General features: G+C 47.7%; 1 protein-coding gene across 6 annotated transcripts in view; it reads left to right on the forward strand.

The window, feature by feature from the left end:
- MCOLN2 (mucolipin TRP cation channel 2) overlaps positions 1–17,038 on the forward strand; it is a 53,768-nt gene extending 36,730 nt beyond the window's left edge. For all 6 annotated transcript variants that reach the window (XM_037060948.1, XM_037060954.1, XM_037060952.1 and 3 more), the window contains 7 exons: positions 2,022–2,134; positions 3,337–3,486; positions 4,585–4,686; positions 4,791–4,913; positions 11,594–11,800; positions 13,153–13,274; positions 16,239–17,038. In XM_037060948.1, the coding sequence (XP_036916843.1) occupies positions 2,022–2,134; positions 3,337–3,486; positions 4,585–4,686; positions 4,791–4,913; positions 11,594–11,800; positions 13,153–13,274; positions 16,239–16,275 (854 nt within the window). In that variant the 3' untranslated portion in view covers positions 16,276–17,038. The remainder of the gene's footprint in view (positions 1–2,021; positions 2,135–3,336; positions 3,487–4,584; positions 4,687–4,790; positions 4,914–11,593; positions 11,801–13,152; positions 13,275–16,238) is intronic.
- Positions 17,039–17,481: the final 443 nt, after the last annotated feature.

A 17,481-nucleotide genomic window follows, 5' to 3' on the forward strand; every position in this document is an offset into this window, starting at 1 on the left:
AATGATCTGCACAGAGAAGTGCGTTTATTCACTAGGTCCGTCTATCCGTGGGCTATGGTCGTAACCCACTGGGTGGGCAGCTTCACCTCAGACAGTCATGCCGCTGTTGCTCATGCCGCTGGTTTTTAATAAGTCTGCGGACACTCTGCTCTTTCCTTTAAACACCTTCTCTGCAGGGATGTCCCTCAGGAGCACTCCGACTTTAGACTCCTTGGAAGGTTCCCGGTCCCCAGTCCCGTTGCCTTCTCAGGCCTTTCTCCATCTTGTTCCTGAGCTCATTTCCTCTTCTAATTCTCAGACATTCCTGCCTGCCTCCCCCGAGTCCACGTGCCTCTCTGCGCTCTCTCTGAGTGGCTGTGCCCACACCTATGGCTTTAGCTGCCCCCGAGTCATCCTCTCCTGTTGTGAACGTCCAGACTGAGCTCAGTTTCCTGAAGACAGAGAACCAGGAGTCATGCCCGGGCGGCCCTTCCTCCTTATTCCCTAGGCCCCACTGGAGACCGCGTTGCCTCTCTCCTCCGCCTCTCCCCACTTTCCTGTGCCTTCTCTGCCCCTGACTTAGCTCAGACCTTCACAAGTTCTGACGCAGATTATTCCGTGCTCTTCTCATGTTCTGCTGGAGTCTCTGCACTTATTCCTAAGCATATTGAAGCATTATGCTAAGCAAAGTCACTGTAATGTTGAAAAATACTTATGGGCCCTGCCTCCCACAGCCAGTCATTTGGTGGGGAAGACAGGCATTGAATGATTCTGTAAGAACTACGAAAAATGTTTGTTGTTATTTACCAGGGGGCTGTTTCTTGTGTTTCCTATATGAACTTATTTAATCCTCACAACAGCCCTATGACTTAGGTTTTTTTTTATTATACCCATTTTTTGGATGAGGGAATGGAGGCACTTTCTCCGAAGCTACTCAGCTTCTGAGTGCAAAGCTAAGAATCGGACCCAGGTTTTCAGGTTTCAGAGGCCAAGTTCTTTCCCATTTTACACCGTCTCTGTTCCTTGCTGTGCTGTCTTGAAGGCATAATTACAAGTTCAGTGGTCATCAAGCAGAGGAGAGTTAAAAGGAGCTATCGGTGTGTTCACTTATGGTGAATGCTTTGAAGGGGCGAGGCTCATAAAGATGGGCGTCTCGGGAATTTCATTTGGAGAGGAAGATACTCAACCTGAAACCTAAGGCTGAAAAGAATAAAAGAATAACCTAAACAAGTGTTATAGAGAGGATGCTGTTCCAGGCAGAGGGATCAGCATGTGCAAAGTCTCTGAGGCAAGAGAGAGAACCTGGTGGGAGCAGGGAAGGAGGAAGACCAGTGTGGCCTCAGGGTAGAGAAGGTGGGGGGAGAGAAGCAGTTGCCAGGTGATGAGACTGCAGGCAGAGCGCAGGGGCCAGGTAGGCGAGAGCCACGGCTGGGATTTGGGACAACACCATGAGGTCTGAGAGGAGCTAAGGTTACAATTTTATCTTCCTCTAGTGTGTTCCCCAGACTACCATGCTCCAAGACATAAATCTGATTGCTACGGTCCTTCTTACTTCCGTCCGAGAGCTTATTTTCCCTGTGTGCAGAGGGAGCTTACTGAAGGGCACTCTGCTGGGGAAGTGCACAGTCAGGTCGAGAAGCTGAAAGGCCGAGCCTGAGTTGGCGGTATTTTCAGTTGTCTGTTCCCTCGTTAATGGGGACCCTGATGTTTGTGCTTCTGTGTGAAAGAATTCAGAGTATGTCGGTAGTTTTGCCTCTTTTGAGTGGAGCTCAAACGGACTACCTTCTGTTGAAGTCTATTCCATAGTGCATATTTACAAATGCATTGGGTATATGTATTGAGTTTATGTCTTTATATGTATAATTCTTAACATCAGGTGGTATTTTACCTTATTTGTAGATTTCCGAGTAAATGCTTTGTGATTTGTTTCTGATGTTTAAGAACTGATCACTTGAACTTCTTTTTTGACGGCCATCTTGTTGTTCAGAAATCATTCCCAGCTAAGGTGTGTTTGACTTTTGAACTCTGTGTTTGTTCCTCAGTTCAGAAGAATGCTCAGTATGTGCTGGCGTTTGATGCGTTTGTCATTGTGATTTGCTTGGCTTCTCTGATTCTGTGCACAAGATCCATCTTCCTTGCTCTAAGTTTACGCAAGGTAAGCGTGTGTTCGAATTTCCTCCCTCTCCTCTTGGCCCCCCCCCCCGGCCCCCCGCCCCCGCCGTGTGTCCGAACAGTGGACCCTGATGTTGGTTCATCCTGCGCTTTCTGGGGCCCTTGACTAAATGAGCTCCTTTGCCTGATGTCCCCTGGAAGGCGTTCATCAGCCTGAGGTGTGTGGGGTGAGCAAAAGCTCTCACCTCACATCAGGTGGGATCTGATCATGATCCTGCTTAAAACTGAGCTGATAAGCACAGGGGCACAATGGTGAATTCTCAAGCTTTTGACTGTTTCTGGAATAAGCGAGACCCTTTTGAATTCAGGCATAATCTGAAGAACAGAATAATAGCACGTGTGAGTTTCATCTTTTGCCTTCAAATCAGAGTTCATTTTGACAGGGAGGCAGGATAAATGGGTTATAATGAAGCATAAAATACTCTATTCGATTTTTAAATAGTTTCAAAGTTCTCCCCTGAGTTTCATTTTACCTTTTTACTCTCGGGGCTCTTGTGACTATCTGTATATCCCAGCTCCCCACACACACTTACCCTGGTCTGTGGCATGTGTGGAAATGCAGCCTGGGGGCAGGAAGTCGTCAGAATACTATTTGTGGAGCAAGAAGAGAGTCTGCGTTCTATCTTTCTCCTTCTTGACCTTTGTCAACTTACTTTGTAAATATCCATGTCTGTTACTGCCCCTCCCCACAAGTGCCCTGATACTCTGATCCCAGGTCAGGGTCCCGGTTCTGCCAGGGCAGCGTGGGGTGGGCACACTGGGAGAACACGCCGTGGAGCTGGACCGCCCGGTCTCCGATCCTGGCTTCGCCTCTCCATGCCTCAGTTCTCTGCTCTGCAAGGTGGGGCTAACAGTGCCTCGGTCGTAGGCTGCTGTCGGGTTGAATGAGCTGATGTCATGGAAAATATTTGGGAGGTACTGGGTTAGCTCGTACAGGAATCTGTCGAAGTGAGCGCATAGCCCACAGTGGTTGAGTTCCCTTGGGAGGCACTTGAACGCCCACGTCTGGCTGGGGGGTTAGAGGGAAGAGCGTGGGCCGCCCTCTCCAGCCTCGAAGAGGATCTAGTGAACAGGAAAAGGTGCTGCTGTCTCGTTGTACAGGCCAGAGCCTGTGTTGCACGAGTCTTCTCCTTCCAGAGGGCACTGAGGTTTGTAAGAAATGCTTCTTTAAAATGTTTGCTGCAGAGATTTCTAAATTTCTTCCTGGAGAAGTACAAGCGGCAGGTGTGTAAGGCTGACAAGTGGGAGTTCGTCAACGGGTGGTACATCCTGGTGATTGTCAGTGACCTGATGACAGTGATTGGATCCGTCCTGAAAATGGAAATTCAAGTCAAGGTGAGGGGAAACCCATTTTAAATCTGCTTTTGTTCCTCTCCTCTTGGGTGACATCATGTCCTTTAAGATACAAAAGCCTTGTGGAGACTAGTTTGATTCTCATCTTTTCTTTCTCATACCCCTACATCGGAAGCCTGACCTGACACCTCGTGAAGGGACAATAAGGAAGCTGATGTTCTGTGAAAGGTGATATTTCTGAGAATTTCCCCAGAAATCTTGGGAGCATCTTGAGAATAGGAATGCAAGTGTGAGAAGATTGGTTGTTTGAGTGGGTTTCATTTATTAAGTCACAGAAGAAACAGCTGGCCCATGAACCAGCCGCGTCAAGAGCCAGTGGTGACTGTCCCTGACCAGCAAGCGCTCTGACAGACGGGGGTGAGGGCAGGAATATCAGAGCACCTGGGACCAGCCTGGCACCATGCGTAACTCCATTGATTTGATCTCATGACAAAGTCTTGACTCTCCCCTCCCCCAACTGTTCTCTGCTCCATGTTCTGCTGTCACTGGGGAAATCTTACCAACTTCACCACCTGACACTAACGGCCCTCCCTCTCATCCGTTCTGACCACCTCTGGCTTCCTTCAGGCCGATTTTCTCTCTGGTCCAGGTTGTTACAGCCAGTGCCTCATTGCTTGTCGCCTTTGGCTTTGCATTTCTCAGATCTGTCCACACAGCTGTCAGAGGAATGTTTCTGGAAGTGTCTGTGTTGCTGTTACAGTCCTTTCTCCTGGGAGCCCCTTTGGGTGAAGTGGCCTTCAGGTCCCCATCACTTAGTTCTGCCTCCCTCTCCCGCCCTAGAACTCACGGACCCAGCAATACCGTGCCCCGAGGAGATCCTTCTGGCCTCCAGCCTTGGGCCTTGGTTCAGCCTTTTGTCCTTAACCTGCAGTGCTCTCCCCTACCCTGCCCTCCAGCCCCGGCTCTGCTCTGGCTCATGCCCATGCTGTGCTCTCTATTATCCTCAAGTTAAAAAAAAAAAACCAACCCTTCTTATCGGCCTCAGAGAGGTAGGCTGTCTGTTCTTTTCCAGTGAACTTGAAGTGAGATGAATAAACAGAGTAGAATATTTCACTCACATCTCTGTCTTCCATTCCTTAGAACCTCACAAGCTACGACCTGTGCAGCATTTTACTTGGAACATCCACGCTTCTCGTCTGGGTTGGAGTCATCAGATACCTGGGTTACTTCCAAAAATATAATGTAAGGATACGGCCTGGGGCGGTGCCGCCGGGGCTGCGATTCATTTCTCCCTGGGGTTCCATAGCTGTTTCTCCACGCGCCCCCGTCTGCCGATGTGTTTTCAGGTGCTCATCTTGACGATGCAAGCCTCGGTGCCGAAAGTTCTTCGCTTCTGCGCCTGCGCTGGGATGATTTACCTGGGCTACACCTTCTGCGGCTGGATTGTCTTAGGCCCATATCACAATAAGGTGCGTGGTGCTGATTCTTCCTTTTGAGAACTTGAGCACTTGAGAACCCTGAAAAGTGAGTTTCCCACACTTTACCTCCTTCTCACTTTCTTCCAGCACATTCCCTTGAAGTCAGGAAGCCCATATCGTTGCAGTGGTTTTCTTTCCCTTTTCCTTTTTAGCGTCTTGGAGCTACTGTGAGAGACTAGAGAGCACATTTCAGAGCTGTCTGGGACCGGCTTACGGGTCACATATCAACCCAGCCGACCATCAGATAAGCGATATTTGGACATGAGATCACTATAATAAGATGAAAATAGAATGGGGAAAATTATTGTGACATCTTTCTAAGTTAAAGTATTAGGGTTTTGATCGAAATTAATCGAGGAGAATGAAGGTGGACAAAGAGGGCCCACAATGGACCGTATTAGGTGTATGAGTAAAACGATAACATGTCCTGTCTGTGCAGTGGCTTTGATGACAACATGCCTCTGCGCCTTATTAAAGATCAGTATCTGAATTTTAAATTGCGCTGGGCTTCAGTCAACATCATAATCTCAGGGACATCTAAGTTGTGCTCATATTTTCTTGTCTTAAAGTAGTAACTTGGATTGGTAGAGGCATCAGGAAATGAAATGAGGTAGGCCCGTTTTCAAACGAAAAAGTCAAAGGAGTTATTACATCTGATGGTTTTCCTTCCACGGGCCTCTGAAGTTGGAACAACAGGAACGATGGCAAAAATAACAGCAGCCCACGCCGTGTGCGTATGTGCCAAGCCTTGTGCACAGCCTCCTCATTCTGCCTTCTTGTTCCTTTAGTCTCCGATACAGCCCAGCCTCTGGTATCTTGGCTTAGGGGCTGTGCCAAAAAAGAAGAGGGAACATGCGAAGGAGCATGCTGAAGCTTGCGTAACAGCGCAGCCTTAAGTTTTGACCTTGATTTCTGCTTTAAACAATGTACGTGATTGAATCTGGTTTATAAATTTACAAAACGTGAGCAATCCACACAACTCAAGCTTTCTGTGTTGTCCTACTTAAATATATGCTTGTAATTTGGCACACACACAGGCTTTCTTCTCTGCAAGGGTTGTGTTTAATATTTCCAAAGAGAATTATTGTTTTTCTGTTTGAGAAACTGTACAGTCAACAAAGTGACAGTCTCTGGGTTAATAGTAAATCTGGATAATATCATCGCTGTCCCAACTTCATGCCACAGCTTTAGAGGTGACTTCTGAGGAAAAACTGTTCTTTGATAAGATCTCTCTGATCCAGAGAACTTAACTGTCTTAGTGCCCAGGAAAATTTACATTTTTCTTCTTTACTTGCTTTGTTCTGTGGCTGCTTCTCCAATTTTTGTCACTAGAGGGCAGTGTTGCACTATGTGAAATAAATACCAAGTTAACAGATTTTTGGCTTTTATTGACGGGCTACAAGGCCTTACTGACAGGCGGTCCTGTCTCCTTTGCCCTTCATCTCCCCTGCCCCATCATCATTCTGGAAGATGCTCAGATAACGTTGCTTGAATTTTATTAATATAGCTATCATTCTTGAGTGCTATGTGCTGTGTTAACTCTCCAGTAGCCCTGTGGGGAAACACTATCTTTTTACAGAAAATAGGGATCTTAACATGTTAGATAATTTTCCTGAGGCTACACAGCTAGTAAATGGCAGAGACAGGATGCACGCCCAGGTCCAGTCCACAAGCTTCCACCTATACCCAGTAGGGCATTGCTTGGTGTTATCTATAACAGACCATTGCAAAACAGCATTTAGTTTGGCCAAAAAATAGATCAACTGTGAGAGGATTTCTTTCAGCCTGTGTCGGGGTTACCTTGTGGAAAATGGCCTCATTTGCTTTGTGAATCTGACTGCATTTCCATATGTTCAATTCTATCCTTTCAAAGGATTCTGGTGAGGTGGGGGAGCCCTGGGCCAGCATTGCCTAACACGTACAACGAGAGCTGCAAACCAGAGCCCCGTGTGTGCTTTACAATTTTTTGGTAGCCACAGTAAGATAATTTAAAAAAAATAAACAGATAAAACTGATTTAAATTATATATTTTATTTAACCTAATATGTCCAAAATATTATTTCAGCATGTACTTAACAGAAAACATTGAGATGTTTTACCACCCCCCCTTTTTTTGGTACTAAATCTTCAAAATCCAGGGTGCACTTTGTCCTGACCTCCCGTCAAGCGCTCCACAGTCACATGTGGCTGGTGGCTCCCGTTTCGCATGTGGCACCGCTTGCCTTGTGTCTCTCACTTAGCGTCAGCCTTCCGTTTCTCCCGGAGGAGGACTGTCTCCGGGGCTGCCAGCAGGTCTGTTTATGGCTCTGCCTCCCAGCTCTACCCAGGCCGACACACTGGGAAAGGCATAATTCAGTTAATGTAGTGAATGGACTGGTCAGTGAAAGGAGCAAACCTTCAGTCTGACTCAGGACTTCCATGCTTCCCTTCTCTGTATGGCTGCTGCTTTGGATCTGAAGTTAGGGACTTAGAGATGTTTCCTGCCCCCTGCATGGCTCCCCCACACCCCCCACAAATTAGCTCCAACTGTCAAAACGTTCAGGTTCTGCCAGGCAGTAGCTGTTGAATCGGAAGGTCTTCAGTAGTTCGCGAAGCCTTCAAAGGCTGGGCACCCCAGCGAGCATTTTCTAGGATCTGGAATTGTAGCAACCTCAGGCATCGAAGCTGACTCTTTCTTTAAACAAGCCAACCGCTCTAGAGGGGAGGCTTCGGGAAAGCTGGTTTTACACTGCCGAGCGACGGGCGCAGGACCCACATTTCAGCCTCCTGTCTTCCTAGTGACATTGGACTTCAATGGTCCAGCTGGAAGGAGGAAAACATACACGAAGTGTCTGGCCGATGTTGATTCCAGCACTAATGGGCGTTGGCACAGGGCCCTTTCAGGAGGTCTGGGCCCAGAGGGCTAGAGGCTGATGATACTTAATAATTCAAATGAAAGTTTGGAAGAACATTACTCCAATGTGCCTTTTACATTTCCTGAGGATTTTTTCTCTGTGAGGAATAAATCATAGTCTTGCGTTGTCTCCATTTCCCAAGTGAGGAGACCGAGGTATTGAGACGTTGTCGGGGTTTGCTGATGCTGTGGGTGACGTTTGTCAGAACCTGTGTCACTTCTTCCTCCTCGCAAGGCCTCTCGTTTTAGCCCAGCAACCCTCTTAGGCAGAAGAACTCCAGCCAGTGAAAACATTTAACCTAAATGTGGCTCTTACAGCCAATTTTTATGTCATTCTCTGACATAAGCCATTGCACAGTATGTTTTCATTCAAATAAAAGCTCTTTCTGGCTTGATTTCAAAATATCATTTGTGAAACACATACTTGGGTTCTCACTATGGTCACCGCAGAACCTGTGGGTGGGGGGAGCCCTTTATGGGAAAACCTTTACTTTTCACCAAATGTCGCCTGGGCACCGAGCACTGTCAGGTTCTTCCCGGCTGAGCTCCCGAAGGGCAGTGACTATGGCATGTTCTTGTTTGCATTCCCCGAGTCCAGATGGTGAGCAGAGCATGGTAGGGATTCAACATGTCGTTTGCATGAACAAGAAGCAGAGAGACAGCATTCCCCGCCTCCCAGGGGCCTTACCAGCTCTTAAGAACCAAGGCAACTCCCTGTAAGAGCAGTTGCGCTGGACTGGACGCACCTGAGGGCCTTGTTTCTCCTCCTCTGGGGTGTTTCGAGTGCTCCCTTCTGCTGTGGAGTTCCATCACGAAGACTGGCTGGTTCACAGCCACTTGTGGTGCAAAATGACAGGGTGTATACCAATGGCTTCCCTCACTGAGTCTCTGTTTTAACTTTTTGGTGGGTTAGAATAAATGTCACCAGCAGAGAGGAGAGAGCGATATAGTGACTGTGAGTGACATTAATGCTGAGACAGGCACCGTGTCCAACCTGACACTAAGTCACCGCACTGGAAGCAAAGGCATGAAGTTGGTGTGTTCCGACCAACCAGTTATTCGCCGTTCTGGAGCCTGAAGTGTAGACTGTTAGGGGTTCTTGAGATGAAAGGAAGGAATTGGCCAGGTTCCAAAAGAAGCCGTAAGAAATAGAAAGTATTAACGGTGCTGTTAGGGTCATAATTGACGCCCACAGAAACCAACTTTAACTCCTTGTCTGGAGGCTAGTAGTGGGGATGGAAAATATTTACTCTGAGAACTTCCTGTGTTACTGTGAAATAATTTGCATATCGTTGTGCTTTGCTCAACTGGATGTTCCCTCCAGGTCTCTATGGAGAGCGGCTTCAGAGCTGCTGCTGGGGCAGCAGAGGCCTGGGCATGGGGTTAAATCTGTGTCCGCTGCCCTGGTTACAGACTTTACCCTGCGCATCCCAGTGTGGAGGAGGGAGGGCCAGACATGGTGTTAGCCATCCTGCTGGGGTATGGAGAGGTGGGTTCAAAACCAGTTTGAAGACCAACCAGCAGTTTACACTGTGGTTCTTACTGAGACAGAAAGGACTAGAGCTGCCAAGGCAACCGGTCTTGAGGTAAACTTTGAAGTAGCCTTTTGACACTGGCTGCTGTTGGACACAGAGGAAGCTGTCAGATGAAGAGAATAAACCCCATGAGGCAGAGATGGAGATGTGGGTCCGGTGTTGTCGGGGGAGAAAAGCACCGGGCAGTGGTGACCACGGGGAGAGGGGAGGAGGCCACCCACTCAGGGGAGGGCCTTTACTTTGCATCCAGACATTGTATATTCCCATGCAAGAGGAAGGACCAGAAGGCCGTATCCGGCGAAGTTGGGATTTTACTGCAGCCTGGGCTGGAGGGCGAAGAGGTTGGTGTGAAGAAGGTGTCCCTGGAGGTTTCTGTAATGGTCCAGATAAAAGTGTTGACTGGAGAGTGGAGTAGAAAGACTGGATCAGAGAAACACAGGAGCAGCAGCCCTTAGCAGGTTGAATGGGGGCAAGATCAATCAACTCAACACATAGTTTGAAGTCCCTGCTTATTTTGGAGGAAATGTTTCTTGGGTAGGAGATGGAAATCAGTGACAAAAATAGGGAGATTTGGAAGGAAAGCCCGGTTCTGGGTTAGGGTGGTGGGAGGTCTTATTTGTTGCACATGAAGTAAGAGCACAACTTCTAAGTAGACATGTTCCATTCACCCAGGACTTGGCTGTCCCTGAAGCCACACCGACTTACAGGACATACAGTCCCCCCTGCTGAGGATGGTGTTTGTTCAGAACTCTACAGTAACTTGCTCCCTCTGTGTTCCTGAAAACCACGCTATCTTCTGTATTAGGTCATTGTTGGCCCTTAGAAGCGTTCCTCTAATGCTAACCCTCTGGCTCTAGGATGTTTGCTTATTAAGCACCTGCTGTTTGTCTTCAGTCAACGTGGCGGGAGGTGGTGGTCAGCCACCTAAGCAAGGATGCTGGCTTCAGGATCCGCTGGTATTCACACCAGCTTCCGCCAGCTCGGAACCCCAGGCGTACACTTCCAGCTACCTCATACCAGAACTTCTGCCTGTCCCATCAAATTTGCCTTGTCTAAATTGAGTCCCTTCAGAGGCCTTTCCCCTTGTGCCCTCCTAGACTTACTTCCTCCTTCGTTTCCTCCTTTTCCAGCCTCACCTGGGCTCCTTGCAATCCTGGGTCCCTGCACCCCTCCCTCCCAGCATCCCTGCCCTGGGCTTTTCCCCTGGTAAGAGAGCTTCCATGTGCTGTGGGCGTCCTTTAGGGAAATATCAGATCACTCCTCTGGCTGCAATTTCCTACTGCTTTCCAGGCCCTGCCTGCAATACTTTCAAGTATGTAGAAGACCAAATGAGGCCCTTGGCAGTGTGGCACAGACATGCCTCTGCAGACACTAAGGCTTAGCACCGCATTTCCCCCATTGTCACTGAGCGAATCCTCCCCTTTCTCCTCTCACTGGGGAGCTCAGCCTTCAGGCCCTGGTTCTGAGGGGCGCTTTCCTAGTACAGCCCACACAGGCTCTCCCACAGGGCACTGTGATACATCTCGGTCGTGGCCTGTCCGCTGTCAGTGTGGGAGCCCTAGAAGGCACTGGGCAGGTCGGTCATCCTTTACTTTGCAGTCACTGGCAGCCTTCAGTTTTTAATGTGCTGAAGTTACCCAGGCCGTGGTTGGAAAGGCTACAGTGAAACCATTTGGGTAGCAAAGTTTCCCTGAGCCTGTCCTGTGTCTCAGGCCTGTCCACCTTGGCTGATGGTAGGATACAGTTGCTACAGTTCTTTCAGAAAGCAGTTTGTTGGGCAGATTGTAGCCTTAGAAATGTGAATTGCTTAGACCCCCAAATAGGAAAAAAGTGTTATGCTTGGAAATGTTCATTACATTGTTCTTTACAATGATAAACATTATTGGGACATCCAGCGACAGGGAATAGTTAAACTTGACATGTCTAAGGGTGGTCTGTTATATAACAAATGCTAAGTGTGCATAAGATGTTGTTAAATGGGAAAAAATCAAGATCCAAAATTGTTAGATGATATGACTACAAATACATAAAACACATAGGGGAAACTGAGGGAAATGTCAAGAGACTGTGTGTGTGCAAGGGGGCTCTGAATGGAGCTTCCCCAGCTGTGGCATTCTTGCTGTCTTCAAATGAATGTCCCTCACAATGACGATGACCGCAGTTCCAGCAAAGCAAGCCCGCTGGACACTTCTCTGCTGTTTTGGATGATGTCTCTCACGAGCTAATTTTGGTTCCCCGTTCAGTTTGTAGGTCTGAATACCGTTTCTGAGTGTCTGTTCTCTCTGGTCAACGGCGACGATATGTTTGCAACCTTTGCTCAGATCCAGCAGAAGAGCATCTTGGTGTGGCTGTTCAGTCGCCTCTATTTATATTCCTTCATCAGCCTTTTCATATATATGATCCTCAGCCTTTTCATTGCTCTTATTACAGATTCTTATGACACCATTAAGGTAAGTACTTATCACTATTTCCTGCCAAGAAAATGGTAAATTCTGTATATATTGGAACATTGGAACTACTTGTTTTTTTTTAAAATGAAAACACTACATTTTACTTAAATGTTGAGGTTTTGTAGAAAAGAAACTTGTTGAGTGTTGGAGGCTGATTTTTAATGTGCATTTAGGACATTGTCCCCATCACCCAGATCAGGGCGGATTGGTTGGGAGGGTTGGGGGGAAGGAGAGAGGCGGTGGGTGAGGGCAGGCTGAATTTGGTGAATCTGGTAGCTGGGCTGTGGGTCCCCGCATGGACAGGCGTGTCCGCCTGTCCTGGAACTTCCGCTTAGAGTGGTAGGTTTCAGCAGTAAGGGGTGACCACCACCTGACGACTGTTCCGATGCTGGAACACCTCTGCACTGGCTGACACAGCCATCTGTGTGGTGCTTATTGCCTTTAAATTATGGAAGCTGAGGCTCTTGTGCTGTTCAGCATCTTATCTTCCTAAGCTGCCTGGTGGGTTCTGTATCCCTTCCGTCTACGTCCATTGAACCGGGTTGTAGCTTGAAGGAGGCTCTGCTGCTTCTGGTGGCGAGCCCCCTGCAGTGGACAGTCGTGCTCTGACAGTCCTGTCTCAGGACCGACGTCAGAGCAGCCTGGGGCAGTGCTGTGGCAGCGTCTGGGGCATTGTCCTCTCCCTGAACCTTCTCAGACTGACTCAGAAGGAGCACATCCACTGGAAGCACAGTTGTATGTGTGCGTGGGGAGATGAGTTTTCCCGTGGGAATGGCGGTTGGCTCTGACAGCAGCGCCGGGCACAGAGAGAGAATCGCCACTCACTTCTGCCGCGTGGTCCCTGTCTCTGAAGTGACAGTGTCCCTGTGCATGGGCCACCACTTGACTAAGTGGTGGATGGCCTCACTAAGCCTTGAGGGGAGGCTCTCAGAGTCTTCTGGAAAGAACCTACTAAGTGGCCACCTTCCATAAAGGTAGAGGAAACAGAGATTACTTACTTCCCAGGCAGATTGTACTTTGGCAGGTGAGGGGGAGGGGAGGTCTTATCTGGTCTTGCATTAGCATTAAGACTTTAGACGTTAGATTATCTCCTTTATTTCCCTTACTCACCCACCCACCCACCCTGCCTTGTCCTGGCTTGCTGTCCGGCGTTTCCCTTTGGACCGTTCTCTGTTCCATGGTGGCCCCAGCTTGGCCTTCTGGAACTGACAGATTGATTCATCACTTCTTGGAGCTGAGCTAGCAATGTGGGAGAGTTTCATTTTAGCAGAGGTGGGTTTGGCTTGTTGACAAAGGGGGCAATTTCTCATGCTTTAGGAATACAGTGACAATGCTGTGCACTTTTTTTAAAGAAATTCCAACAGAATGGGTTTCCCGTGACGGATCTGCAGGCCTTCCTGAAGGAACGTGGCGGCCGGGGGGAGTGCCGGCGGGAGCCCTCAGCCCTCCTGTGTTGCATCTGCCCTTGGAGGAGGTCAGTGTTGTGTGTAGCCAGGTCTCTGCACTCCCGAGGTGAGTGGCTCTGCACCCTAAAGAAGAGGCCTGCGAGGTGAACCCTGCACTCAGAAATCAGCTGATTGTGGGAGAGAATTCAGCTTTCCTCCCACTGAAATCGGCTTTAGAAGTGAATTCTTATAGAACAGGTGGAAAGCCTCCTGGCATGGTCGAACTCTCTTGGGGATACTGTGAGATTATTATAAGAAGGTGTGAATTATGTCTCTAAAGTTAAGAGGATGAACTCTTAAGTGACCAAAGGAAGAGGTTAAAGCACTTGATCTTAGAGGTGGAAAATGCCCCTGATTGTCAAGGGCATTTTCCCTTTGCACAGCATGTGGTGCAGATGACTCTCCTTGACCAGAGCGGGAGGCCTGCTTCCGCCAAGGCTTCGTGGCCTCGGCCGGAGATGCACACCAGCAGCATTTCGTGCACCAGCTGCGCTTCGCTCGCCGTTCATCAGGACACTTGAGAAAACAGTCTAGACCAGCGATGTTCAGTGTGTTCCGTCTCATCGCCCACAGAAACGGAGTACTGAAGTTCTATAGCACACCAAAAATATTTTGTATTTTTTGCTGATACGACAAAAAAAGTATAATTTTGATTCATTCACACCAGATGGCTGTTATTGTGTTGGCTGTTGTCATTTTTTGCTTGACCATCTCAGGGAAAAGAGGTCAGTGCCCCCGACTAGGTGGTGAGGTACTGCATGTTGTACAAATCCCTGTGGCACCTCAGTGGCAAAGCCTAGAGTGGGGGTCAGGTGAGGATAGTATTTTTTGTTTATCCTCACCCAAGGACATTGTTTTTCATTGCTTTCAGAGAAAGACACACACACACACACAGAAACATTGATCAGCTGCTTTCTTATTTGCACCCCACCCAGAGATGGCACTCGGGTTGTGCCCTGACTGGGAATCAAACTCTGGGCCTTCTGGTCCACGAGATGGTGCTCTGACCAACTGAGCCTCTCCAGCCAGAGTGAGGTTAGTAGTTTTATCTGTGCCCGTGCTTGTTTCCATCTCCAGTCGGGGTAGCGGTGGTTAACTCAGCGTATCCCCTACCCATGTGTTTTGAGAAAGAGTCTCTAATCCAGATTTCTGAAGGAAGATGGGGGAACATGACTGCAGCTTAAAACCACAGGATGTATTTCCCGCTAATCAGTTCCTACCCCGTCTTGGGATTTGAAATGATATGACGGAAGCCTTTCCAAAGACTGTCTGGTAACTATGAAATGAGAAGAGTTAAGTTTTTAAAGTCACATTTTATCCTCTCAGAACATTAAGTTGTTACCATGGAAACTGGGATAAGGGGAAATTAATTTTTTAAATAGTGAGCTGCTTCCTAAGAGGCACCTTGTATAAGGAAAGTCTTTCAAAGTTGCTTTTCTAATACGAAGTTAACCGTAAACCAAAATATCATCTTAGAATGTAGTTGTGAATTCTGGAAAGTTACTGATAGGTTTTTTGTGTTTGATTTTTAGCCCTTGGTTTGCACCATAAGAAGCCCCAGGAGGTTGTTAAATGTTTCCTAGTGCAGCCATGTAGAATGAGTAAAAGATGTGAGGGGCGGACTTGAAGACTAGTTGGTATGGGTGGTCTGAGTGGTGGGGACCACTGTCAGCGAACAGTTGGCCCTGAGATGCATGTGCTACAGGTTGTTGAGAAGATGCCTGGTGCAAAGGATGGCCTGGCCCATCTTTAATGAAAGAATTAGATGGGGCAGGAGAGTCCATCAAAGGAAATCATCTGAAAAATGGAGATGTTGAAAGTTTTGAAAAAAGAGGATATTAAAAAAAACCCAGAAATGTCTGTTACCTAAGGTGGTTGTTGGTGAAATCAGCTAGAACAGTTTTAGCTGAATAATCCAATCAGAGCCTGGATCTAGGGGGGTTTGATGGACCCTGCAGAAAGTAAATGAAAATCGTGGGGCGTGAGGAAGGAATTGGATTGTACTGGGCCTTGAGAACAGGTGATGGCTTTGACTTTATAAAAAATTAAATACCACCTGGGTGGCTGGGTGGCTCAGCTGGTGGGAGTACTGTCTCATACACCAAGGGGCTACTGGTTTGATCCCTGGTCAGAGCACGTACGGTAGGCAACTGATCAATGTTTCTTTCTCATATCAATGTTCCCCTCTCTCCACTCCTTCCTCTTCTCTAAAATCAATACACATATCCTCAGGGGAGGATTAAAAAATTAAGTACACCTGGATGTGTTTAAAGGTTAGGAGCCAAAGAATGGAACAGAAATTGGGGAAGGGTCTGAATGAAGAGTAGCTGTCGGAGAAAGCCCTCCCTGAGGAACCTGGGGAGTAGGAGGGGCCTCCCCTCCAGGACTGTGAGAACCGTGAGGGGTAGCCCTGGCTGTCACAGCTCTGCCCCCTCCTCGCTCTTTCCCCAGGCAGCCCAGCAACCACTACAGACTGGTCCTCCTTCCAACTATCGACAAAGCCTCCAGCCTGATCGCCAGAACACCTGGGCTTTGTTTGGGACCCTGCCGGTTACCCACCATGTCCCACTACCTCTCCCAACCTCTGGGTTCCTCAGTGTCATCAGGGTGAGCAGATGACCTCTGACACCCTTCCAGCTCTCCTGTAACGTGGTTCTTTGGAAGGATGTGCTCAGCTGAACAGATGCAGAGTTTACCTCTCCCCTTCTCTCCTGCAGTGGAGGACAGTCCGCTATTCCAGGCACTAGGAAGGCCCTGTCCAAGAAGGGAGATGCAAGGTCCCAGAGAGGCGGGCAGCTCCTCGAAGTTGCCAAACGCATCTACTCAGACCAAAAATAATGCAAAGTGCCTTTCTTAATTTTTTTATTTTTAACATTTCACTTAGCATGTTGACCACCTACATATGCCTAGAATATGGAGTGTTCCTATTCCTTGTCAAAGATTTTTAAGTCATTGTTCTCTTTTCTTTTTCCTCCTCCCCTTTTCTGTTGCAGGAAGGAAAGTGATGACCACTTGATACTTCCTAACTAAAAATCTTCTGCCAAAGGTAATCAAGTTGCAGGCTCCTTATCCAGTGACAATGTGGAGGGACCCCGGTTGGCCTGGACTGGCATGTCCGAAAATACTGATGTTCTGTGTGGAGTAGGAAGGAAGACAGCCAGCCGGCTGACCACAGCTGAAGTTCCAAAGTTCCTTTTTGCGCATTTGGATGGTGGTGAAGCATAGACCACGCCAACTACTGGGCATCAGTGCAATGGATCAGTGATCCTGAAATTCTTCTAATGTATGACATGACAGTGTTAGGATGCAGAAAATGATATTTCAGAATGTGCAAAAAATGGTGTTGGAAACCAAGCATTTAAAGATGTGTGGTTATCCTCACATAGGGGTTTGTTTTAAAAGTGATTCTTGGCTTAGAAAATGTCTGTTAATTCATGGTCTGCGCAGAAATGAGTTTGATTGCAATACCAAATTAGAGACTCGAGCTGGAAAATGATTAGGCCATTTAAAGATGATATTTAAATCCACAGAAAGACCTCTGGCAGTGGCATTTCTTGGCCTGTTTTCCTTCAGTAGGATATGAAGTGACCATCGGCATAGTGAGTGAGATGAACAGGAAACACCGTGTCCCTCAAGCTCATTGCCAATGGTACGCCCACAGCAGGCGGAAGTGACCTACAGCTGTACTCGCTCACCTTAACAGTGGACAGTCTCCCCCAGGGCGGGGATTCACCCTTGTCAAACAAGGAAAGATGGTGTTTTTTACCTGAATAAATTTATTTTTATCATAACATATAGAATTACTAGTATTTTATTTTAAATGTAGAATCTCTTAACATCTCTCTACCTAGCAAAAAATTAATGTCACATTTCTGTCAACTCTCTGGTCTCCAAAAGGGATTTCCCACTTTCTTAAAAGCAGCAAAGGAGATAAGGGGGCTAGTAAATAGAAGTTATTCAATTAATATTTATATGAATGACTTTGGAGAGTAAGATTACTCCATGCATAGGTTTATTTCATACTTGAACGATGTCAGGGGTCAACTGTTTTAGATTTATTGCTGAAGAATAGAATTTGGATTAAGCAGGACCCTCACCCCAGGGCTTTCTCTCTTTCCCTCTGCCCCTCCCAGCCACACCCCTCCCAGCTTTTCGGTCTTATACCCCGTCCTCCCTCCTTGTCCCACACTTCCTTCTTGTCCCTGCCCCAAGGCTAGGCTGGGAAACTTAACAGCA

This window comes from Sturnira hondurensis, unplaced genomic scaffold (genome assembly GCF_014824575.4).
Source record: "Sturnira hondurensis isolate 20B ecotype Veracruz unplaced genomic scaffold, ASM1482457v3 Scaffold0013063, whole genome shotgun sequence".
Lineage (NCBI taxonomy): Eukaryota > Metazoa > Chordata > Mammalia > Chiroptera > Phyllostomidae > Sturnira > Sturnira hondurensis.